Source organism: Uloborus diversus, chromosome 7, assembly GCF_026930045.1.
Source record: "Uloborus diversus isolate 005 chromosome 7, Udiv.v.3.1, whole genome shotgun sequence".
NCBI lineage: Eukaryota > Metazoa > Arthropoda > Arachnida > Araneae > Uloboridae > Uloborus > Uloborus diversus.
In genome coordinates, this window is record NC_072737.1 from 90,497,485 (window position 1) to 90,524,430 (window position 26,946).

Sequence of the window (26,946 nt, forward strand, 5' to 3'; positions counted from 1 at the left end):
TCAGCTCTAAAACAACTCTTTTACTGATATTGCAAATGATCCTTCCTTGCACCAGAAATTTAAAATAATACCATCCAGTGAAATTCTGGTGCAGTTTTAAAGATGAATGTCCTCAATTGTCACAAAATTTCTTTTTGGCATATTTACTACTTGCAACTAAATTTATGTTTTCAACTCATTCGTCAACAAAAACTAAATATCACCACAGACATAGTGCTGAACCTGATCTAAGAATGCAACATCCTGAAAGCCTGGTATAAGGATGGATCTGTCATAGTAAAAAAAGGAACTACTCATATCATTTGAATAAAAACTTGAAATTTTGGAACTGATGTGATATACCCCACCCTTGGCGACTTTTTCCTGTTGGCGCCAAGAAAACGATGTATGACGACATGTCATACACCGTTCTTAGCGATGCTTTTTTTAGCGCCAACAGGAAGAAATCAGATAAAAAAACATGATCAAAGCACTTCAGAACATAATATATATAAAAACAACATAAAACCACAACAAAAAACATCACGAATATACGCTTCAAAAATACCAGAAACTAAAAAGTCTTTGTACACAAAGAAAAATTACTAGAAAGTATTTAAAATGCTTAAATTGACAAATTACTATAACAGCTCACCAATGAAATATGTACCAATAGAAATAAAAGCTATTTCTCAACATGCATTTCATCGAACAAAAACTTTTCTCATACTCTGCTAAAAAAGAGCAAAGCGATTCAAATTGCGATGTTTAAAGCGGAAAACATCCCTAAAATCAATAACTATTTCAGCCAAAAAAGAGCTTAGTTACTCAAATTTCGATGTATGAAAAGTAGAAATAGCTCAACAGAACATCCTAAGCATAAACAATGAAAAAATACCATACATTTATTTGCTATCCAGACATGCTTTCCAAATACCTATTATATTTTACAAAAAAATAACACCTTTATATTTTTATAAAATGCTGGAGTCAACTTATTTTCAGAAATTCAGTACCTAAAGCAGGCACGTTAATAGAATGTCTAGGAATTTGTGGCATCGATAAGAATTAACTTTTAGAACAAAATAACCGTACTATTTTTGTAAAATTAATTTACATATAGTAAAAATAAAGTTAAAAACTACAAGCACCCCTCAAGGATTAGTGAAAACAAAGAATTTCGGAAGTGAGAGTTTTTTTTTTTTTTTTGAATTCTAAAATAAAGAACTTACCTTTTTATGGTATAAATCCTCACACTCAGTCTAAAACAATACATCATATGACAATGGCACATTACAGATACACACCACGTTGGAGTTAACTTTTAATTAACCTTCAAGTTTGAAGAAACTGGCATTTTCTAATGTTTTTACTTCAAAACACAACTACTGAATTTAAACTAACACAAAATAAGCTTTCCTGTGAGGTATATTGCATGGAACAACACATATCTCTCCTGAGTGAAACCGAGTAAAAAACCCAAGTAAACAAGTTTGAACAGATCTGTAAGATTACCTACGGGTTGCTAAACCCAGGTTAGTTTCGCCAGGGATGCCATGCTTAAAAAATTATTGCCTCATTGGCGAGAAAAATATTTCAATTTTGTGCAAAAAAATCGGGTGTCGCCAAATGGGGGGGGGGGGGTATATCACATCTGTACCGAAATTTTTCTTTGAAACAAGTTGTAAATAGTATTTAGAGAAATTCAAGTTAATTTTAAAATTAGTGTTTTAAGTTTAAAAAAAATTTTCAAACAAAAAAAGCTTTTATTGAAAACAAACCATTCCTAGAACACCACTTGAATGGTTCGAGTTGAACCGAATGATTGCTTTGCTCACTTGTCTGATCAGTGCTAATTCTACATTAGCTACCAGTTTATTTGGAACTCTTGGCTTCCTTAAGATGTTTTAAATCTGCAGCTCAGTCACTTCCTATGCTGGGCTGATGAGTGCTAATAAGCACGAAAAAGCAGTCCTTGGCTGGAATGATTGAGCTGGCGGTCTATTTCATGTAAAGGTAGCCACTTTGAAAATTTGTAAATATATTGCACAAAATAATGTATTCATATTTATTTTAAAGTTCGCAGTAATATTTTTATTAGCATTAAAATTATAATGTATCATGTGCATTTAGTGATGTGGATCGGGTAAATACCCAGCGGGTAGGTAAATATTTTTTGGGTATTTACCCGGGTATTTACCCAAGGCCTGGGTAAATACCCAAAAACTGGGTATTTAATAAAAAAAGCGAATGAGAATTTTTTTTAAAAATCTAAATATGAAATAATTGGTAAAACTGATATATACATATGTATTACACAGTTTATAATATTTTTTATTGAAAGACTTGATGAAATCATGAAAGAAACATATCGTGAACCAAAGAACCTTTCTTTTCAATGTCATAATTGGAGTAGTATAAGCAATTCATTATGAACTTCAGGATTTCAAAATCACAATCTAGGTTAGTCATATCCAAAATGAAAAAAAAAGGAAGCATGAGGGATGTTTCGAAGAATAAACTGAGAAGTTATTAAGAAACTATGGTGTTATTTATTTTATTGATATTTAAGTGATAACATGGAAAATATAGAAAGTTTTCACATTAATAAACAAAACAAAAAAAAAGGAAAATTTTCTTTTCTGTTGCCTTGCTCATTTGCATTTGCTCCCCTGTAGGGTGGGAAGGTAAATATTTGATTTGGTATTTATCCGAAGGCAGGGTAAATCCCCTAGTAATTGCGCATTTTGCAAAAAATTTTTAGGTAATATTAAAAGGTGACTATTATCTTTTTTAAACATAAACCCTAAAATAAAAGATTAAAAATTTTAAATGAATTTTAAATGTTTATGTATATTATGTGTATGTGATACAGAATACACCTGAACAATTGAACTAAGTTTGGAGGAAATTTCTGCATAAGATATAGGTAAATAAATAGTAATAATAAATTGAGCGACATTTTGTTACATTTTGATGCCATGCAGGGACATATTACTGGGTTATAAAAAACTAGGACCTTAAAAAATTGATGTTTGCTTTTTTTTTTGTAACCAGTTAAGCTTATTTCTTTTTGTAGAATGGCTTTTTATATCTGAAATTTGGCTATCAACAATGATTAGGCATATCCAACACATTTAATGTGAATATCATATTAGATTGCTAAGCTGTTTCACACAATAATTCTTTAAATATGTGATCAAAATACAATTTTTGGACAAAAATTTATTGTTTTGTATATCGTTGGTTGTATATATACATAATGGAATACATACAGAAAAGTATTTTAGATGAATATAAATTTTTGAAATAAATACCCGGGTATTTACCCATTTTGGGTATTTACCGGGTATATACCCTGGGTATTTACCCCTAAAAATAAATACCCGGGTATTTTACATCACTATGTGCATTCAAGTTATTTCTTGACACCCTTTATAAAGAAATGAAACATCTAAATAATCACTTTTGAAACCCATGAGTACTTCATTAGATATGCTAGAAAGACATTTTTCAACTATTGCAGACGTAAACTAATGAATTTTTGACTTTTGAAAACTGAAGAACTTAAAATTCATAGCAAGTTTCTACAGAAAAGATTTGAATGTGGAATGGCACAATAAATATAATCACACTCACTTTGCTTATTCACTTTGTTAAATTTTGTGTGTATTTAGCAATTTTTTTTAAGTGTATTAGAATCTGAAGTGTACAATCATTCTATTTAAATTAAATGATTAAATAACAAAAAATAATGTATTATAATTAGAAAACAAATTTTATTACAATATAATATAATAATAAATTTATGTATCATAGTTGATTTTTATTTTGTCCACTTTTTTCCATTTTGTCCAATTTCTTCCGTGCCCCGGACTTTTTACAAAAAAGTGGACAAAATAGCAATTTGCTCCCCACCCAGTATGGAAACATGTAACTTGTACTGCATAATACACAAGAATGTAAATGTATGACACTCTGGCTATGAACCAAGGACTTGCATTATAATATGGATATTCGGCAGGAATTCTTGAATCTTCTTATTCAAAATTTTTTTTAATAAATGCAAAAATGATTGATATTTTATATTAATAAAGTATAGCAACTACATTAAAAAAGTTTAGTGAAGATTTGTAGCATTTAATTCAAGATTTTTCTTTAACTTTTTATAATTGTACCAAAAATCATTCTTACTATGAGGTCCCAAAAAATATTTATAAATAAGATGAACATTTACATTATTTCACTACTAAATAATTAAAAAAGGTTAATTGAAGAAACATCACTCAAGTAAATATGTGGAAATTACATCAGTTGGTAAGTCTTAAATTTGTAATTTAAAGTTATTCACACTTGGCTTTTTTGCTTGGTGAAGAATCAACAGTTTCTTTATTCTGTTCCTTGTAAAATTTCAAAATAGGTGTGCCTTGTTCCTGAATGTTTCTTTCCCATTGCTTAATTTTATCAACATCCGTTATTTGAAAGGAAACAGATCTACGTTTCTCTGTGATCATTGCACTATTTTCTTCAATTTTAGTGAGCAAACCTTTCAGCAGCTGATTATACTTTGCAACTTTACATTTCTTGATGAATAATTTAATTTGTAGAACTGCAGGCAAAGCAAGCTCTGGAAACCCGATGGTGTGAGAGTATACTTTGAAATACTCCAAAAGTAAGGAATTTACTTCACTCATGCAACTATCTTGAAACGCCGCTTCCGACAGTTTTGATTTTCCGACTTTTAAAGAACAAGAAAAGTCTTGAGGTTTGACACTGAAGGACATCTTTTTGTTGTAATCAGACAAAGTCAATATTTCCAATATAAAGGGGATAGTAGGTATGAAGACATTTATTTTTTCGGACATTTGGATCAAAGCTTTAACAAGATGAATACGCAAAGGGATGTATTTGGATGTTGGTATTAGGGTGATTGTGCCAGTAACTGTTTGTACTAAAGGATAAACAAGAGTTTTGACAGCTTCTTGATCATACAGACGACACAATACATGTGCCCACAACAAGAGGCAGTGAATATACTGCCAGTTGTAAACTGTTTGATATGCTTCTTGCTTCTTAATTGTGATGGCATTACGCAGATGGATTGCTAGTTGGCGGATATATATGAACGCATGTTCATATGCTGCTTCTGGATACAGAGAGTAAACTTCCGTTAATGAACGCTTCATGAAGTTTATCATAGGCCATGTATTTGGCGATGTAAACTTGGTGTTTTTTACATAAGAAAAATACATATGTTTCAGAATTTGCCCCATGTATTCTTTCGGCAAACGCTTGGAGGCTCTTACTACTATAATCAAGCTTAAAACACGTACGGTTTCTTCTTCACAACACCACATGGTAATCATCTTTTTCAAAAGAAGGCGACACAATTTCATAAATTTTGAATAAAATGGAACAAGATGAACGATATGCTTCAGGAACAGAACTAACCCCGATGGTTCTTTCAGAGCAGCTAGCATTTTCAACACATCGATTAAATATTGTTTTACAACCGTTTTAGTTTTGTACCATGCTTTTGACTTTGTCACGTCTACATTTTTGGAATCGGCCGGCAACTTGAGAATGGAATAGAGAGCCGGTACTAAATCTACAAGACATAATTTCATCACATCATTAAACAAATCATTATTGGACAAGTCTACTTTATCATTGCTGTTATCGATTTGATGAATAATTGTTTTAAAGGCATTTATTAATTCTTTAACAAGTTTCTTTGAAGGAGAGGTTTTAATGTTTTCTCCAATAAATTTCAATTTTGCAGCACTTAAGACTGTTTTAGATGATTTACTTGTAGTTTGCTCATCATCCTCCGATTCTCTGGTGTCACTTTCGTCATCGGACTCACCAAACTTGAGCAGTTCCTCGTCATTTTCTTTAAGGAAGTCATAAAATTCTGGATCTTTAGATTTCAGTCTTTTTAAAGCATCTGAATGAGCAGTAGCATAATCACCTTCGGCATCACTGTCCGACATGATCTTAAAACGTAAATATAAATTTACAAAACGCCAAAAAATTCACACGTGCTCATCCGAAAACATCAAAACACGAAGCTGTTGAAGGTTTAGTTGTTTTTTTTTGTTTTTTTTTTTTTTTTTTTGACAATTATGAATTACTTTACGTGAACTGCTTGGTTTTTAGGAAAAAAAACGAGTGTGTTTGTACCTATATAAAGCAATTTTAAACGATTTAATCTTAAAAGCAAGAGTTGAGCGAAGGTTTTGATTTTCCAGGAATATTGATGAATATTTCTTTAACGCTAACCGTAGGTTTTCAATCTAGAAACTGTCACTTCTTCGATTACGGATGCACCGGTTTTAATTTGATACTTTTATAATTCTACTGAAAGAGATATTTAGAAAATATGGCGGAGAAAAAATCCTCGGCATTATTTGTGTGTCTTGGTTAGTACTGTTTTCTCATCTAAAATTTTGTATTGTTGCCTACTTTGTCATTCTTTTCTCCTTGTAAAGCAAAAACACTATATGTAAACAAACCAGTTGAATCAAGGCCACAGCTTATCAATATTGACGCATTGAAAATGTTTCAGTAGATCGAGACATGTAGCTCCGAATTTTAATCTTTGATAGACCTAGCCATTTTATTTGAATCTCCATGAGCAATGTTATCATAAAATAACGTTAGTACCTACTATCTGGCTTATCGCAATGTGAATGGAGCTTCTCTAAGTCAGTGTTGCTTATGTTCCGAAAATTTTGGGTTGCCGTTTCCGAAAACTTTGGTCTGGCAACATTCTAAAACTGAAAAATTATATGTATAAAAAAAAAAAGCTTTTAAAATATTCTTTTTTTCCCCAATGATTTTTGCATGCATATTTGAAGCGTTTTTGAGGGGGGTCAAGCTTCCTAAAATGTCAGTCTTCAGAAAATTTTACTTGAGTTCGCTTTCACCCTTGCTAAAGTAAAAACAAAATGAATACCTATAAATGAAGCGTAGTAACTGGGTTCTACTTAGATTTTTTAAAAAATAACTACCGGGAGAAATAATCGCTCTTCTCCCTCCCCTGAGTAATAAAATCTTGCACTCTGTACACTGACACTAAAAAAAAAGTCTGATATAACTGGTTCAATGTGTGGAGATAAACGGGTCATTTCACGGTATTTTTGACATTTATGTAGAGTCCTTAACATGACCTTTTGACCTTTTTTTACTGTTCAATTTGCAAATTATTTTAATTTTTTGTGATGGTAGGAAAAGCTCAAAATAATATGGTATGCTAATCAAACAGTAAATTAATAAGTTATGGCAAAAAAAACGTCACATTACGGACTTTACATAAATGTCTAAATTACCCAAACTGTCTGAAATGACCCAAACAGGGTTTGAAAATGAGCTTATCCAGTGCATGGACCACAATAAAATCAACTTTGATTCATTTTATAAAATGTGTTACAAAATTATTGTTGTATAATGTATATGCTATTTTTTTCTATCCATCAGTTATTATTAAAGCCTGGATTACATGCATTTAAAAGTCATTAAAATACTTTGCCGTAAAATATGCCCTAAGCATTTTTTGCGTACTTAGAGAAAAAGACATCATGTCAAGTAAAAAAATGATTGCATTTCTGTTTCCAGATTTTGTTAATAAGGTGAAAAGTGTGCATTAAATAACTTACATTATACAAGAGAAAGTTTTGTAAACATTTATTGATTTTGCAAAATTAAATCAAAATTTGTTCAAGATTTTCTTGATAGGCATTGCTTTTTGCAAAAATAATTTTCCTTTTCTTATTTGCTATCAGAAAAGACAGCATTTAGTATCATGAAATTGTGTTTTAATGTTGGTCATTTGATTTCTCCTTTGTGAAGAAAAAAAGTTTGATTTTAATTTTATTTAAAGTAAAAAATCTAAAGTAAAGGAAAAAAAAAACACTAATATGAATTCATTTTAAAAATTTGCCCTTTTTATGCACTTATATCTGGTTTCCAATCTCTTTCATATTGTGTCCCCTTTTGAGCCAACAAAACAACCCGCAATCCCAGATTTTTACCCCTATTTGTGTATGTAGATGCAAATATTCCGGGTGTTTCATATGGCATATGATAACATGGTTTCATATGATAACTCAAAGTGCTTGAGGCTTAAATTCATGCTTGATGTGTAACACAGTGTTTTTACTTTTGCCTGAAAGCCAGACTGACCCTAAATTAGCAGATGCTGTACAAATCTCAAATTTTCCCCCATTTTGACGCCTTAACTTCAAGAAGGTTAGACAATATGTAGAAATTATCTTTGTCACCTCTTTAAGTGGTTGCAAGTGCTCTGTAAAACAAAGCTTTTCTTTAATGTCTTATAAAAATTTCATATATCTCACAAAAACAGATAACTGTACCTGAAGCTGTTGGTTCAAAAAGTTAAATCAAATAGATTGGGGGAAACATAATTTTAAAATTGTTTTCTTAAGATCCTTTGACATTTTTTCTAATTGAATTGTTTATTTCAAAAACCAATCAAGCGACAAAATTGCTAATTTTAGGAAAACATCTATATCACCAAATTTAATTATTCAATGATGATTAGAACATTATTTATTGAAGAAAGAAATAAACCTAAATATGATTGCCTTTTAGTTACAACATTGTAATCCTTATAGAAATATTTTAATACAAAGGTAAAAATGCTTTTTCAAAATTTTAGAGTTTTTGTCGCTTGATTGTATTTTTAAACAAAGGGTTCACTTCTCCTTTGTACTGTGTTTTTTCACTTTGCCAAATTTTTTTCAACTCTGGCTTCTCCAAGACTAACTTCATTCTCCATTTAACATGGTTTAACTTCTCATCTCAACTGTTTTGGCCACATAAAAAGTCAATTTCTTTATGAAAAAAAATCAAATATTTAATGCAAAATAATATATTTTGTATTTAAAAGTTGATATTTTGAATTTACATGCATAAAAATTTAAAGGTTTTGTAGGCACTGCATATATACAGGGTGTTCCGTTTTAATCTTCAAGACCTTTATTTTCACAACCGTTAGTCCTAGATGTATACTTCCAATTGCAAAAATGTTCAAAATCAGATAATCAGATACAGAGTTAAGATGTTAAAAATTTGAAGCAAAAGTGAAAATTAGTTAAACAATACGAAATTTTACTTTTTATACGGGCCCTAGGTCCCCTAAGTAATATTTCGAGAAATAACCTCCATTGAAAACTATTACTAACACAAAAAACTTGACATTTGTGCGACCAAAACATAAGGAGATATTCCAGTTTAAAGTTTTAAGGGACCATACAGAAGATGAAATTTGAACTTATTGCTCTTTCAGAAAAATGACAGGTTGTCATAGTAAGCGAAACAAGGTACTTATATTTTTCATTGCTGTTCGAAAATGAATGCAAATGTCATACTGTGATACACAAACAAACACTACAAAACCTCGAATAATTTGAAAAATCACACTCTATGTACACATGTAATTTCAAACACTTGTTAATCACTATATTTTCCCCCAAAAGATGGCGAGTGAAAAGTGTTGTAAGTAACAAAACCCTGTGTTTCATATCTCGGTGAATATTAGTTGTACTAATTTCAAACTTTTTGTGTTGGAATTATTTTTCAATGGGGGTTATTTCTCTAAATATATGTTAGGGGACCTGAAGCCCGTATAAAAAGTTAAATTTCGTATTTTCTGACTCATTTTTATTTTACTTCAAGCTTTCAATATCCTTACCCTGCATCTGATTTTGAACATTTTTGCAATTGGAAGTATACATCTAGGACTAACGGTTGCGAAAATAAAGGTCTTGCAGTTTAAAACGGAACACCCTGTATATTTGACTGCCACTTGGTGTGGCAGTCATTAAGTTCATTTCTAGTGGAGCATTATTTTCTAAAAATTAAAAATTAACAATTTAATTATTTTCTAGAACAATAAATAATAAATAGTGTTAAGTTTTAAATCTGATATTTCGGATGTTTTCTTATGCACATATGAGGGCGAAATGACAACAATGTTTTCTTGCCAATTAGTCAGCGTGACATCATGCTCGTTTTCCTGGAGCATTATTATTTCTCTTCTAAATAAGCTTGTGTTTTAAGTTAAATGCCAAGCTAATCATTTGCAACTTGTTTTATGGTGTTGATAATTTCATACTTATTTGATTTTAACTTTTTAGCCTTACAAATGACACCATTCCTTTCATTGTATGCTATTTTTTTTTTCTCTTTTTCCACTGCATTATTTTGTAACTGACATGTTATGCATTGAAATTGACATAGTTATTTTTTTTTCAGGTAATATATGCCGTTCCCCTATTGCAGAAGCAGTTTTCACCCATTATGTTAAAGAACAAAATTTAAGTGAAAAAGTATGTAATCAATGCGTCTCTGTTAAATTTTTCTGCTCATACTCGCATCCACACACCCAGGGTTTGAAAATATCTGATATTTTCAATCAACACAAACTAAAGTCTTCAAAATAGTAAATGCATCCTCAAATCACTCTTTTTTTACATTATTATTACAATATGTAGACTTAAAATTAAGGTTTCTCTTATTATTTATATCTAATGTTTAATTTTACATTTTTGTCAATTTTAATAAAGTTAATTTAGCATTAGCTGTTGCACTCATTTTTCTTCTGTTAGTTACTTTTACAGTTATATTATTCAGAAGTAAAAAAATATGCATTATTTGGTGCACAGTCATAAGACATTTTTTTTTTTTTTTTTTTGGACCAACGTTTAATATTAATTTAATTAGGCACTTTTAATATGATTTAAAATTGTTACATTACTAATAATAAAAATAAATATAAAATAAAAAAGGAATATTATATTACTTTGCTGTGTTAATGATGTATAAATACAATATAAAAATATAGTGTATAACGTTTTGGTTATTTTTAATTATAAATGAACAATATTACTATGATTAATATAATTTTTATATTGATACATATCGATGAACCCTGATTATAATTACAATATGTAGACTTAAAATTAATGTTTCTTTCATTATTTATCTACTAATATTATAAAGAGAGAGGGCAGATTTTTGTGTGTTTATATGTTCGAGGTAATCTCCAGAACCACTGCACCTATTTGAAACATTCCTTTACTATGTAAAAGGTGCTTTCTTACTGAGTGACATAGGCTATAATTCGAAAAAATCCAATAACTAGTTCTTTTTTATTCCAATTTAGGCCCTAATTTCACGTAAATTCCCGAATATGGGAGGTAAAAATCCTTGCACATATTAATATTATATATCGTTGAAAAGGGTAGAGTTTTTCGCTTTCTAAACAATGTTTCAATGCTCTAACTTAATTACGGCGAGAGTAATTTGCATTTTTTGCTCGAACTTTTGTAGGCTTAGCTGAAATTTAGGCACTACTTTCTTCATTAAATCGATCAAAAAAAAGTGAAGGATTTGTCCCACAGTTTTCTTTTTGACAAAATTGGAAAAAGCGACATTTTTTACTCCAGATCTCTCTCGACCTTTGATCGAAGTGCTTAGCTTCAACGGGAAAAAAGTTACAAGTGCTTTTAAATCAAGTTCGAAAAATGTCATTTTGATTCAGGTTGTCAACTATTTTATTTTCACGTTTCTACGGTTACGCTTTTTGAATCCATTGTTTCTTTCCATATTTTGCATTTAATTTCTTAAACTTATTTCGTGTTTCCATGGTTACGCTTTTAAAATCCATCTTTCACATTTTAATTTCTTAAAAGCATTTTAATATCTGTTGTCATTGTTTGGAAGTGTAATTTTGCATGGTGTTTTTTTTTCTTTTATTTAAGCCTGATTGTTGGATATATGTCACTTGACACAATTTTTATTCTCAAGGTAGACCGGGCAAAGCCGGGCAATGCAGCTCTTAATATATAAAGATTTGAAAGCTACTGTTAATGTGATTTTATACTTTTTTGTTTGTTTGGCGAAACATTTATTTTTGCCAAAGAAAAAACATCTGCTCACTCGCAAAAGGGCTGGGATCCGGTAGCGTGGCCGCTTGAGCAGCTCAGTCTAGGATTATTGTTTTAAAGAAACCGTTAATGTAATTCATTGTTTTGAAAGAAAAGAAACTTTTGATTTGTTTTTATCCGAGTGAAATGTACGACATTTTCTTCTTTTTTTCTTACGATGATTTTTGAATGCTCCACGGGATGTTTTTTTTTTCCCATCAGACGGATGGATTATGATAGCGTGGTTGCTGGGCGAGTTTGGCGATAAACAATAGAGTTGCGGATTTATTTTTTCATTTGAAAGATATTATTTAATGTCTTTTTTTGTTTATTTGCCAAAATTTTTTAAATTGCAGTAAAAACTACTTCATTTGCTGACTAGAATTTTAAAGCAACTGTAAATTGAATTTAATGATTTGGTGAAACGTTTTAAATCCCAAAGAAACTTCAATAAGTTTTTTTTTTTTTTTTGAAAAGGTTTGTATGCATTTTATACGAAGAAAAATGATCATTTCACATCAGAGAGGGAGGGGGCATCAATTTTTTTTATTTAACGGACTTCCATTAAATTTTTAGCACGTTCATCGCTGTGCCGGTAATGCTAGTATCTAATATTTCAGTTTACATTTCTATCAATTTTAATGGAGTTGAATTAGCATTAGCTGTTTTACTTCTTTTTCTTCTGTTAGCTACTTTTACAGTTATATGATTCAAAAATAAGTAATATGCATTAGTCAGCGCACAGTTATAAGATATTTTCTTTCTTTCTGAGCAATGTTTAAAACTAATTAGGCACTTTTAATATGAATTAAAGTTGTTTCATTACTTATAATTTTATGAATATAAAACACAAGTAAAAAAGGAATATTGTATTACTTTGTTATATTAAGGATGTATCATACATTATAAAGTATAGTAAATAACTTTTTGGTTATTTTTAATAATGAATAAACAAAATTACTATGATTAACATACTTTTTATATTGAAAATATCATAGTTGAAAAAATAAATATCAAAATATCATGATATTTTCAAAATAAATATCGGATATAGGATCGTGATATATATCGACTGATATATATCTGCGCGCCCTGCACACATCGCACATCTGCATAAGCTGAAATATATCCAATAAGGAAGAATGAGATTAAAAATTACTGAAATTATTTTTCGTGACTAGGGCGATTCTCGAAAAAATGTCCCATGCGTAACGCTTATTTCTTTTTTTTTTCAGCTAACAAAAGCCTTCAAAAAATAATCCTGTTGGGGAATAATACATGCTTTAATATACTATGAAAGCATAACAGTCAGTCCCATATTTAATTAATAGTTACTTGAATAAAATTACAAACTTAGCGTTACACGCAGGACATTTTTTCGAGAATTGCCCACAAGCTTAATACTGTTATCTATGTTTAAAAAAACATCATTAATAAAACACAAAAGTTGCAAATTGTTGCATTTCATGTTTTAGAGGTTACGAAAAAGCCCTTTCCATTGCAAAAGATGTGAGCTTTTGAACATAAGAACGTACAACAACAACAGTGACCTATTTATTTCCTACCCCCTCCCCAAGAAAAAAAGTTTTATTTTGTATCTTATACGTATTTTATAGTCAGATGAATGGGGGGAGGATCTTGTTTCAAATCACCATGAAACAAGTATTCAAACAGAAGATATTAAAACAAAGAAAATTTATCATGATAATCACTTGAAAACAATTTTCATTATTATTCAATTTTCATAATCTCTACCGACAGCAGTTACCAGAGCTCCAATTCCAGCTGCATAAAATTCTTTGTTAGGATTTCATGTTGAATGCAGTCGTCATCTGCAAATTGTTTGCTTCCAAGAGGTTCTTTCAGTATGGCAAACAGATGAAAATTGCTTGAGACCAAGTCTGGGATGTAAGGCTGTAAGGTGGCTGCTATAGTCATCTTTAGCAAATAACGGCAACGTTCAACATGAAATCCTACTGTGGATGAGACGGAACCTCAAAGATTTTTATGCAGCTGAAATTGTGGTTCTGATAAGAAAATGGGACAAATGCATCAACGTTGCTACAGATTATGTGGAAAAATAAAAATTATTCCCTAGTTATCATAATAAATTGTTTTTAAGCTTTTCTGACTTACTTAATGACTTACCCTTATATGTTCACATGCTAAAAAAGAATTGTAGAAACACCACACTGCATATGAGTAGCATTTCAAGTCTTCAGTAAAGAAACATATTCGAATTATATTTACAAACAATGTTGTAACCAAAAGAGAGAAAAAAAGCTTTGAAAAAAATATTAGAATAATAAAGAGGAATATTTGTAAACTTAAAGATGTCAGAATGTGTCCTAAGAATGAAGTAAATTTAAAATATGTTCATCTAGTTGTTCATTATTTTCATCACTTTGTGAATCCTATCTGCAAGTTTCCAGAAAATGACATAATCAGATGTTTTATTTTCTCTTTTGTTAAAGCCCTGAGATGTTATTTTTGCCTCCTTTCTCGAGTCCATCAAGTAGTTCAATGTTTTCCATATAGCCATAGGCACTAGCACATTCAAAATTTTCTCATGTGGTCATAACAAGACGAAGTTATCTCCTGAGGGGTTTAGTCATAACAGACCTTACATGCATAGTTCTAATATATAAGCATACTAGCATTAATAATTGGATATCTTTGGATAATAATCTTTAATAATAATCTTTGGATTTTCAATTGTATTTTTATATGCCATTGGAGAGAAAAAATATGTGTTATGATGCCTTTTTTTTTCTTTTTTTTTTGTAGTGGATAATTGATAGTGCTGCAACTGCAGATTATCATACTGGGAAGTCTCCTGATAGGAGAGCAATAAAATGTATGAAAGATCATGACATTCCAATGAGCCACAAAGCAAGACCAATTATTGCTGAAGATTTCAAAAATTTTGACTATATATTTGGAATGGATGAAAATAACATAAGGTAAAAAAAGATGCATTTATATATCTATTTTCTAATTTTAAATTATTCATTAAATTTTTAGTGTGTTTAATACTAGAGTTCTCCCTGATTTTGTTATTTCTCTATATGTCCATCAAACTCAAGATTAATTTGATTTTAAAAAAATCACAATGCTATTATTTAATGTAATGTAAGGCAAACTCATTTATTTTGTTGAAAATTTTGAAGATTAATAGTAATCTGAAGAGCTATAAGTTGTATATACAGTTGAACTCTCTTATTACGATCACGTTTAATACGAAATCACGGCTAAAGCGAACATTTCATTCGTTAACTTTGGTTTGCTTTCTAATTACATTAAAAAGTTCATGTATAATAGGTACATTAAATTGAAAGTATCATCTAAAATGAACAAAAATTTCTGACCTCTTTACTTAAAATGCTTGTGGTTAAATACTGTAATTTCCTTCTTTAGAAATTATTCATCATTTTGTTAGGAGTAAAAATCTAGAAGAAAATATTAAATATTTTGCATAGGAAATAAAGCCCGTACATTTGTTTGCCTGTAGACATTTTAGTTTACTCAGAGATAAAAACGTTCATCTTCCATTGTGGATTACAACCTATTCCGCGATAGGGAACATGCACCATGTCATAAAATATAATAAAGTTAGCGGTATTTTATAGATTTGATGATGGTGATACCAAAAATCAACATTAAAATTTCAAACAATCATTCACTTAAATGAGAGGAGCAATTAAAAAAGGCAATTTTTGTAAACAATGTCACATGACTGAAAACGCACAGCCATTGAGCCACGTCATAAAACACAATTCTTCCTTTGCTCTGCTACCGCTATGCAACAGTCAATGCGTTTCCCAACACATTGCTTTTGGCTATCGTTATAATCATGGTCCGAAAAAAGATGACATTTTTTTTTTTTTGGCGTTTTTCCCGTTTTAGCAACTTTTTAAGAGATTACTAAGATGTTTGCAGCATTTTTTGCTTTTTCTTAAAATTTTCGTGGTATTTCAATCTATCTATAAGCCAAAAGTTTTCATCTCTGATTTTTGATACTAGTACATCTCAAAGTAGCTATGTCTTCTTATCGGAGGGGGTTGATAGTCCTCATTGTTCACTTTGAAAAGAAAAGTGAGGGGAACGAACGAAAAGAACAGGTTTTTATACTCTAACTACATGTCAAAATCTGGGTGCGATCCTTTTCTTAGAAGTAGATTTCTGAAGACTGGGTGTTTCTCAACACTGAAAAGGAAAAGCGTTAATATTTTTCGCAAAAGGCAGCTTTGAGTGTCTGTGCCCTGATTCTTAGTAAAACAAACCTATGTGTAAGTTATTAAAATGTTTAAACTAAATACTTAAACTAATTTATTAATGGAATTCTGGCCTCATTTTTGAAGTGTAGTTTAAAAAATTATAACAGCATTTTCTCAATTTTAACTGCTTTTTTTTAGGGTCATTTTTTATTTTAGTTTAGTTGGGTTTTATTTTAGAGCATTTTTAGAGTTTTATTACGTCATCATCTTCTGGGCCTTGGTTTATAATCAACGATTTATGCTTTGTTTTAATTTCTTTTTTAAATGGATAAAACTACTTTTCACTTAACATAACGGAAGAAGGGCTCGTCAAAGGCCAATTCGATTATTTGCCGAAGTTTGATAGCTGGAATTTTGTTAGTTTTAACATTCTTTTAATGTTAAAAAAAATTGATGTCATGCTGCACTTGATTTTATTATTATATAATAAGGTAAATGACTAGTTACAGGCATAGATTGTTGCTGATTGATCATGCGTAGATTGTTGCATGGTATAGATTGTTGCTAAATTATGATGTTGGAGTTCTAGTTCATGGAAAAACTAATTCTCACGGTGCTAGAACGGGTATTTTTAAAACTGAAAAATGAATTAATTTTGATCTATCTATCTATACTTACCGTGACTGTGTATAGCACTCTAGCGCCTAAACGGATGGACCAATTTTGATTTTTTTTTTTTTTTTGAAATGTGCCTTGATTGAGAGTGTTCTTAGGTAGGTCACGTCTTTGGATGACATTAATTCACAAAGATATTAATTAAAAACCTCTAAAAGGTTTTTCACGATTTTTGTAGTGAAAACATTTAAAAATTTAGTACCAAAATAAAAAGTAATTTTTTCTGCCTCTAATAGAATACCTTTGGAACTTTCATGTAAAATAGAATTCAAATTATAAAGTTTCTTTAAAGCCCATTTTAAATATGGTTAAGTCTTTTATTCACTCGATTCGTAACCAAGTGGGGGCGACAAGGAAGAAAATGCCGTGATTTAAAATGTTTATCTGTTGCCAGTTTATATTTGTTAACAAATAAAATACTTATAATTGATTTTTAATAGAAAAGACTTTTGAAGGTATCTTCGTATTTTCCTTACAATTCTACATTTGCGACTTAGGAGTTTTTTAAAAAAAATTTAATTTTAGTTATTATCAAAATTTACACAATTTTAAAAAAAATCAATTAGAAAAATATTTTGTTACAGGTCTAAAAAAAATCTGTTTTAATCCATCTACATGTACACAATACCTTAAAGCAAAGCTGCATTGTTATATTATACATTCTGTAAAATTGGATTAAAATCGCTAAGCAATTTTTAAGTACTTAAATTAGTTCACTTTAAACAATTTCATGTGGGTTATTCTAAAGAAAATGTAACTTTTGTATGCAAATATTTTTCAATTTCGAAACCTTGTTTTCTTTTTTTTTTATTCTTACATGAAAGTGTTACCTACTAGAAGTTCCCATAAACAATGGCCCAGCTAAGTTCCAGTTATTTTACTCATAAATTTAAAAAAAAAAAAAATGCCTTGTTCACAGAAATAAAAATAAAATTAAAAAAAAAAATTTTAATATTTAAAAATTGAGGCTGATTTAATATCAAAGTTGAAATTTTGTTAATTATACAAACAATCAGCTATTTTAATGATTAGTGGGAATATAATATTAAGCTCTTTTATTTAAAGTACGGGTAATTAGTAGTTTCAAATGTTAAAAAATAGTATTTAGTAAATTTGAGAATATACTGGCCATTTATGATTTTGGTAGAATGCCTATTATTGATGTATTTCCTCTCCATCATTTATTTTCACCTCAGAAATGATGACACTGATAAGATCTGTCATGGATTTTCCATTAATATAGGCCAAATGGATTACACTTTTCAGGGAATTTTTTTTTCTTTGTTGCTACAATCTGCACATGTTAAGCAAATAAAACATGTTCACTTCTTTTTTACATTAATTTACTTCCCTGAAATTTAAGTTCACGGAGGTGAGAAATCAGAATAACCACACTAAGTTTTTAAAGCAAAATCTATCTTCTTGTTTTTTTGAAAAAATCTTACAACTTCAACAATGGCTGAAAATAAACAAGGGGGCTCCCTAGTATCATGGAAAATAAAACTTGATGTTCATACTGCCACGTGTTAATGAGGACTGGCATTTTGTGTTTAGGTAATGGAGGTGAGAATTTATTGTGTGACATGATTTCTTGTCCTCCTAAAATGAACAAAAACACAATATTAAAAAATTAAATCTACTTAAACAATTATTATGTGAGACACTTGTGAAAGGAATAATAAATAAATAAGTATATACTTTTAATTAAACAAGTTATTATGCTACCTAAACAGTCACACAAGGAGTGTGACATGCCACGGAGGTGAGAAATCACACGTTGTGAACCAAAAATATACTGAAATAAAATTATTATTAAAAAATTGTTGGCAGGTTTAAATAGATATATTTTTGATGAAAGTAAAAATCATTGTTAAATGAATTGTTCCATAATGTTTTTACTATAAAAGGCGTGTGACAGAAAAGTTACACCTATGTACAACTTAAACTAAGGTGATAAGCAGGGGTTGGATGTGAATTACCAATGAATTCTTAAAAAATACATTATATATATATATATATATATATATATATATATATATATATATATATATATATATATATATATATATAAAATTGTTGATAAATAGGTTTTATGTGGCTTTTTTCATTATTATTTATTTATTTATTTTCAGATTATTTAATATGGGATAACAAACTAAAAAATAAATTAAAATGTAATTTTAATAAAACGAAATGTATATAGATTCCTGATGAAGTAATTTTATTAAACTTTAGTCACAATCCTCAAGAACATCAGAATTGCATTGAATTTTGAAACTACAACATGATATTCTTAAGTCATAAACAATCAAACCTGTCCAAAAGTCTTATATCAAAAAAACTCTGTTCAATACCAATATTTACCTCAAGATATGAAAGCCCATTTTTTACCAGCTAAATGCTTTTAAAATGAACACTCTTTCATAATTATAAAATCCTTATTAAAGGGGGGGGGGGAGGACAATGCACAAAGCCTAATTAATGACTTGTGAAGTCTTTTTTACCTCTGAACACGCTCAACCTATGTCTTAAAATTTGTGTTTGGAATGCGTTGATTCCATATTCTCGGATTCTGCCATTGCAATGTAATCGCAAGCAGAATGTAAGCAGTGGGAAAAAAATTTATTGGCGTCACAAGCTCTTTCCGCTCTATAGTTTCCTTTTTGTGGGGGCGTAGCCTAATTGCTTTTAAAACTCATTTTAATTACATTTAAATTAGTTATTGGTATTTCTTGACATAGTAGTTTTTCATGCTCTTTCATTTACAAGTGAGTTTGAAAATCATGCATGTTCCCTATTGTTGATTATCATTTTTCTTTTACAATATTTTCTAAAAACATTCATTAATAAAAAATAAGTGATTTTTTTTTCTGAATGTACTAATACAGGGGTTTCAAACCTGCTCAAAAAGCATTTTTGCCGACAATGCAAAAAGAAATTAAAATTTATTTTTTAAAAAATAACTAATTGTTAAATCAGATTTAGTTTTACTTTCTAATACTTAATAATTTGTTCAGAAAAGAAGATGGCCATTTTCTTGACTGTACCTATTGAACAATGTACTTGCCTATAATATTGTCAGTTTCTGAAATAAATGTTTTTAATATGCAATAAATTCTAAAAAACTCTCTTTAACAAGATAGTAGGGCTGTTCAAGTAAACACTCCCAAAAAACCCTCCTGAGTGGGATTTTTCGGGCAGGGTCTGGTTTGGCGAACCCTAGAGAGAAGTAACGGGAAGGCTGAAAAAGCATTTGGCTCATGTTTTAAAATCAAAGCTCATGCTTTTTTGTTATAATGCGCAATGTGACTTTCCTTATTAATTCGTTACATTTTTAATTTAATAGCTTTTGAAGATGCCAGATTTCAAATTTCAGAACTATTTCATGCATTTGAAAGATTTTCACATGCTGAATTCCTAAACTGTTGTTTTTAATGTCTTGGTTTTTTGTAGGGATTTGAAGCGCTTGGCGCCAAAGAATAGTACTGCAAAAATTGAGCTGTTGGGAGATTATGATCCAGAAGGTCCTTGCATTATACGAGATCCTTACTACGTAAGTTCTTATTTTGATGTTTCATTCAAAAGTGAGTGAAAAAAAAACAGGTTGAATATTAAAACAAAATACCTAAAAATTAGAAGCATATTAAATTTAATTTTAATGTCATTTTTCTAAATTAAGATGCAAAATGTTTTTCCCTAAATTATTAGCAAAACGAGCAGGGATCAGAGCCCCCTAGTATTTCATTAAAATTATATTGCAGTTTGTACAAAATATTGCAAGAGTAAATATTCCTTTGTAGAAATAATGGTTAAAAAATTAAATGAAAGCTTAAGTAGAGGTATTTGTTTGAAATGAGCCGAAGGAATACTAATCAAGTGCATATTGAAGAAACAAAGATTGATGCAAAGGTAATCCTTTTTCCCTGGTTCATATAATACATACTAAAATGCAACAGCATAAAATTTCATGATGATGTATTGTGTGAATGATGATATGTATAGTGAAGAAACAAAAGAAAAACGGGCCCCTTGAATTCCAGACCTAGGACGGTCTATTGACCACTCTGAATTGTAGAAACAATTAAATTCGGCATTTTTGTACAAATTTTGTTGTTTTCTCCCCATAAAATTTATTCAGCACAAACCCTCCCCCCACCCCTGGAAAATTTTGAAATGAAGGTCCTGCCCAGGTCCCCAGGCCTCTAGAAGCAGTTTGATTTTTTAAAATTTAAATTAGATTTTTTTAAAGTTTATATATTAATTATCTTTTATTTATAAACATGCACGTTTTAAAAATACGTAATTTTTTTTTACACACACAGACACACATGCACATTTTAAGCTTTTTTCATGGCATTATTATTTTAATTTCCTTTTTTTTTTCCTAAGTATACAAAAATTCATTGACCAATTTGTGCACATGTATGACCCAAATCATTTTTATTTTTTAAGACATCAGAAATAATAAGTACACTGTAAGTGTGAAAAAAAAATAGGTTTTCTAAATTCTCTTTTACATTTAAAGGCTGTAGAAGGCCAAGCTCATGCTTTTGAACATTTTACTTCTCTAGCCTCTCAGAAGAATGTTAAAAGTTCTCCAAATAAAAATAACTGCTATGAAACTGTCAAAAACTGAAAAAAAAAAGTGTGCCATGTTCAAAACTGAGGGGGGGGGGGAATACAGTGGTCATGTTTGGATTCAGAGGGTCTGTCATTTTACATTAAAAATTAGCAAGAATGGTGTCAGAAGCATTTCAGGGTTGTTTGTTTTGCTACACTGTGTAATTAAAAAGAGGTACATAAATAAACTTTTTGGAAATTAAAAAAGATTAGAAAAATTATTGGCCAATTGCCATTTTGAAAAGCTTTCAAACTTAATTTTATTTTGCAGGATGATGGTGATGAAGGTTTTGAAGAAGTCTATCAGCAATGTAAAAGGTGTTGCCAAGCTTTTTTAAATAAGGTATCATAAGTTCTGTAATTTAAATTATGTAATTAAAAATGCAAAGTGTTTGCATGACTATCAGATGTAATTATAATTTGTAATAAATTCAGAAGATAAAAATTCTGTTTCTCATTTTGAATAAACCTTTTAAAATTTCTTATAAATTTTGTTTTTTCACTACACAATATCTGAATTATTAATTTAATATACAATGGACTTGAATGATGAAAAGTTACAAGTAGCTGAGCATTGGTTTTCAACCAATGGCACAGGTACCTCTTGCAACGTGCATAAAAAGCGGTACACGGTTGACAAACAAAAATTATACAAAATTATATTGATAATGCTCGAATTTAAGGCAAGTGTAATCATCACAAATTTCCTCTTTTAAAGCATGGCAACTCCTTGCTCTAGGTTTCCGTATAGTCAAGTGACTTTAAAACTTCCCTGAAGAGCAAGTATAGGAAACAAGCTTAATGTTCCGGATAATTACCCCTATATTTTACCTAGCTGGAGCCAAACATTATGAAATTTTTAAACAAAAACAGGTTCCTAATTCCCAATGACTATTTTTGGGGACTTGTGTCTGATTAATAAAAACTTTTTAATAAAAACCCTTTAATTGGCAAATGATGAAAGAGTGTATTGAAACATTAGGATGTACATATTAAATAGAGCATGTTGCAACATATTTATGTATTCCCAGAAATGTATAAATTGGAACTATTTACAAAATAATTAAAAGTTGCAATTTTATTTTCATTTACAAAAATACAGTTACAATACCAAAAAGATGCAAATTTCCCAAAAAGAACAACATTGCCTCTGAGCTACTATGTCAAATAAAGGGTTAAATTCTTAACCCTTTTAAATAATTAACCTAAACCTTTTTAGTTTTGTGTGTGGTTAACCCATGAATCACAATCTTACACAAGTAAAATTCAAAAATATTAAAATATGTAAAAATTAAAAATAGGATGTCATTGAAATATTTTTAACCCTTTTCTTACAAACTTTGCATAAAATGTTTCCATGTCTAGGGTGAAAAATCAATAGAAATTGCTTACTGAGAGTGATTTTTCAGTGAATTCTTTCCGATTTCATGTTTACGATACCTAAAAAGGATTTTTTTTTACATGAAAAAAATGGCCCTAAAAACACTTTATAATTAAAAATTTAAGAGATTTTCTTTATAACATGTGAATAAAAATTGCAAATTTTCAAATGCTTCTTGTTCTTGAGGAGCTAAATTTGGAAATTTGTATCACAGTTGTAACATACAGCCTGAGTAAAAACTTTAAGGCCAGTATAATTTTCTTCGAAAAAACGAAAATGAAATTAAAGGGATTTTAATATTATTGTATTATTAATTATTAATATTCATTGGTAAGAAATAACGGAACAGACATGATTTGTAAAGCATGCAATAACCAGAAAAGCAGTGGTTTATTCAAAGTTAGCATTTCAGCTTGAGTAAAAACTTTTAGGCCGCTTGTATTTTTAAAAAACTGCAAGTACTTATACTGAATAAATGTCACCTCAGTTAACAAGATTGTGGAAACCCTTCAACTTGCAGTTTTGTGATTAATTTCTTCAAAGCTTTTGTCCAACTTTTGACGATATCGTAAGGTAAAAAGTTAACTGTTCAAGAAAGAGGGCAGATTGAAGCTTTTTCTTCAACAAGGATAAGTAGGCGTACTATTGCAAAAAAATAGGAAGATCGAAGACTGAAGTCAACATTTTTGTTTGATTTAAACACAATTAGTTGTAAAAAGAAAACCCGGGAAAACTTAAAGCTTTGTCCTCGCATCATGGAAGAGAGTTTGGAAACTTACATTGCCTGAAAAGTACTCAAACTGGAAACTTATTCAGACGATAGGTTTAAATGTTTGTCAAAAACGATATATAAACACAATTAGAAGGTGTGGAAGTTTTATTAATGCTGCAAAATTGCTTAAACCTCATTTATTGAAAATGACAATAGAGAGCATTTCAACTTTAGCTAGGAAATCATGACCTGGGATAACCAATGAATACAAATAATTGTTTCTAATGAAAAGTTTGGGTGGAAGGAGTTTGGATGGACCAAATGGATGGAAGTACTATTGGCATGATTTACGAAAAGAAAAAGAAATATTCTATAAGCGCCAATTAGATGAAGGTTCTGTCAGAACTTGAGAGTGCTTTGCTTACAATGGTGTGCTCAGTTGCGTTTGTTTCAGGTAAAATTAACTCACAAGCTTATCAAAATGTCCTCCCACGTCATCTTTTACCAAAAGCTGAATTTATTGCTGGAGAAAATTGAAAATATCAGCAAAACAATGCATCTATCCATCCCAGTAACAGTGCCAAAAATAGGCTCCAAATAAACAATGTTGAAACTTTGAAATGACTAACTAAATCTCCAGATCTTAACCCAGTAGAGAACTTATTGGGTGACTTAGCAAGAAGAGTTTATGCAAAGAAGAGACATTTTACTTCATCAATAGAGCTGAAATCTACTATCAAAGATAAATGGTAAAAAATACATCCCAAATTTTGTCAAAAACTAGTTTCATTCATGAAAACAAGAATATTTGAAGGAATGGCTCCCACACAAGCTTATAAATATTTGAATTTTTGTCCTCATATGCTTTTTTCTATGTTGGCCTTAAAGATATTGACCAGGTTCAAATATTGTAATGTTTTCTGATAATAAAACACTCACAATTTTTTTTTTATTATCTTTTTTACTTGTATTAAAGGTTAATAATTATCACTCATATGACTTTTTGATCCTAAGATTAAGGTGTGTCCAATTTCTCAAAAAAGTGCACTGGACTTAAAGTTTTTACTCAAACTGTAGTTATGATATACAAACAGTGACCTCCCAAAAAATGTTTTTGTCTCACGAATAGATAAATTTGGAGACAGTGTAGTGTAATTTTGCTTTTTTTATGATGCCTACTATCTCTGCTCATAAGATGCAGGTATGTAAGCATGCTTGTATTTTATTATTCAATAAAATTCGGAGCATCATTCAGTCATTTGAGAACTCCCACTCCTGAAAACTTAAGTTTGGGGAGTTCCTGAATACCACACATGATCAGGGAGGCCAAAGATCGGAAATTATCAGGGATTTGAGCAATTTGGAGAAATCAGGGAATTTCATTAAGAATCAGGGAAAATTCCTAGCTGTTTTCATATGATGAGCAGCTACTTTTGCATTTTCAATTTGTTTCTGTTAACTACTGCTCAAGACATGATAAATGTATAAATCCTCGTTTCTTTCATCACAAAGTCGCCGAAGTGTGGGGAAAAAAATAACTTTTTGCATAGGCAGTATGCAGCTCTTGTAAAGTGCATAATTTAAGTGCTGTTGTCTCGTCAAAGGCTTGATTTGCCATTATAAAGGGGTAGGGGAGATTGTTACGTAATGGTTCCTTTCTTTCGAACATATCACAATTAAAAGCGAAGGCTTGAAATTCCGGGAATAAAGTGAAAATATATGTGTAAAAATGTCACAACTGTCCAAATGTCAGGCTTGGATTGGGCAAGAATATGAAAGAATTGGTGTATCAAGCTAGACATATAGCTGAAGCGGATAATAAATACTGATTTTGTGGCACTTAGGCAGAGTTTGAAAGCAGTTTTTTCTTCCGGATTGGGCAATAGCGATGTGAATCTTCAGTGAGCAGAGCTTAAGGAAAATCTAGCAAAAATGGTTGGGGATCATGTTCCCTTTAGGAGAAAGGGTGTCCAGAGGCGTAGCTAGACCCGACTTTCGGGGGGGGGGGGTTACTTCTTTTATTTTATATATATAGATATATGTGTGTGTGTGAACTTTTACATACTTTGGAATGGGGTGCCCCAAGTTCGATACTTGTGTCAAACAAAACAAAATCAAAAATTTTTTTTTATTTATTTATTTTTTGTAATGTTTTGGAAAATTTAACTTTTTTTTCCTTTTTCTCCATTTAATTTAAAATGAAACTTTCTAGCAACAGGTCTAGTCAAAACCAGTCTATCCAAATCAGGGGGAAAATCAAATATCTGATGAGCGTGTTCCGTTCATTTCAGTGTGACTGCTTAATTTAGAGGCTAACACACATCTACAAAAGCTGGCATCCCTGAAAGCTAATAGATGGATCCATTTCCGCCTGTGAACTGGATGTTTGACTTTCATTCTCATCGGTGGTCAGACTATTTTTACTAACTTGATTTGCACTAAAAGCATGAAATAAAATAAAAAAAGACTTCTTGATTATAACCTGCAAAAAATGAAATGACTTTTCATATCGTTATATTTATATGTTGCTTTTTATATGTATTTACATTTATGCTAGTTCTAAAGCAGTTAATAAAATTTGAATTAAAAAAGAGGGAAGAAATATAGGCGATTTGCACAAAGCTGCATACCATCTGTTCTCCTTTCAAGTTTTTATTTTTAATTTTATTACCTGCATTAGAATTTACATAAATATCTATTTGAGAGAGCAACAGCAATTTTCGAGTGTTATAAACAGAAGTCTTGTTTATTTTCTACTTTTTAATGCGAACCAAGCTAACAGAAATAGTACAGAACAGTCTAGATTCATTTCGTTTTTAAACATTTTATTCCTGTAATGCTATGCAGTTTTTCTTTTAAATTAAAATAAAATTTCCTTCAGAAGGGTTCGATGGAATTAATGCTGCTTCAGCAGACTGTACATCATTTTCTTCAGAGGACGTTAACTTTCTGTTTTTAGAGCAACCATTTTCGTCATTTACATTTTTTTGGGGGGGGGGGTTAAAAAGCTTGTTATCGGTTTTGCTCGCTTCATTATACAACAACTTGACCTAGGACATCATATGAGGCTGCTATACCTCAATGCTCGACTGTATCATGTTGTGCATTCATGATGCTAGAGTTGGCTCAACAGTGTACTTAAACCTCCATTCATTTGGGATTTTTCCAGTAATAAATGTTCATTTTATTTTCACTTTGTAATCAATGTTGCCATCAAGTGTGAAATTTTGTATCATTCTGACTGCACCTTCTTGATGTCGCATTTTGTGTAGCCAGCAGTGTATGTAACAATAACAATAATGGAAGCCACTATTTAACCAATACTGGCTTAAAATCGGCATGCAATAATGGCTCAAGAGTGTGATTGCAATATTGGCCAATATTGTCAAAATGTATCCCCTCCGTGCTTCA

The 26,946-nt window shown here is 30.3% G+C and overlaps 2 protein-coding genes across 2 annotated transcripts; one reads left to right on the forward strand and one right to left on the reverse strand.

Moving 5' to 3' along the window:
• Positions 1-3,823: 3,823 nt before the first annotated feature.
• LOC129225838 (nucleolar complex protein 2 homolog) lies at positions 3,824-6,029 on the reverse strand. Its single transcript, XM_054860358.1, has one exon. It carries the CDS (start codon positions 5,970-5,972, stop codon positions 4,323-4,325), a length of 1,650 nt encoding a protein of 549 aa, XP_054716333.1. The 5' UTR covers positions 5,973-6,029; the 3' UTR covers positions 3,824-4,322.
• Positions 6,030-6,259: 230 nt separating this feature from the next.
• Positions 6,260-21,925, forward strand: LOC129225970 (low molecular weight phosphotyrosine protein phosphatase-like). Its single transcript, XM_054860539.1, has 5 exons — positions 6,260-6,401; positions 10,258-10,331; positions 14,718-14,893; positions 20,276-20,375; positions 21,714-21,925. The coding sequence occupies exons 1-5, from the start codon at positions 6,362-6,364 to the stop codon at positions 21,792-21,794; spliced, it is 471 nt and encodes a 156-aa protein (XP_054716514.1). The 5' UTR covers positions 6,260-6,361; the 3' UTR covers positions 21,795-21,925.
• Positions 21,926-26,946: the final 5,021 nt, after the last annotated feature.

Excerpts from the sequence above, each read along its gene's own strand:
- LOC129225970 (XM_054860539.1), top strand. The coding sequence starts at position 6,362 with ATGGCGGAGAAAAAATCCTCGGCATTATTTGTGTGTCTTG. Across the intron at positions 6,402-10,257 it reads GGCATTATTTGTGTGTCTTG|GTAATATATGCCGTTCCCCT; the intron begins GTTAGTACTGTT and ends TTTTTTTTTCAG. Across the intron at positions 10,332-14,717 it reads AACAAAATTTAAGTGAAAAA|TGGATAATTGATAGTGCTGC; the intron begins GTATGTAATCAA and ends TTTTTTTTGTAG.
- LOC129225838 (XM_054860358.1), bottom strand. The coding sequence starts at position 5,972 with ATGTCGGACAGTGATGCCGAAGGTGATTATGCTACTGCTCATTCAGAT.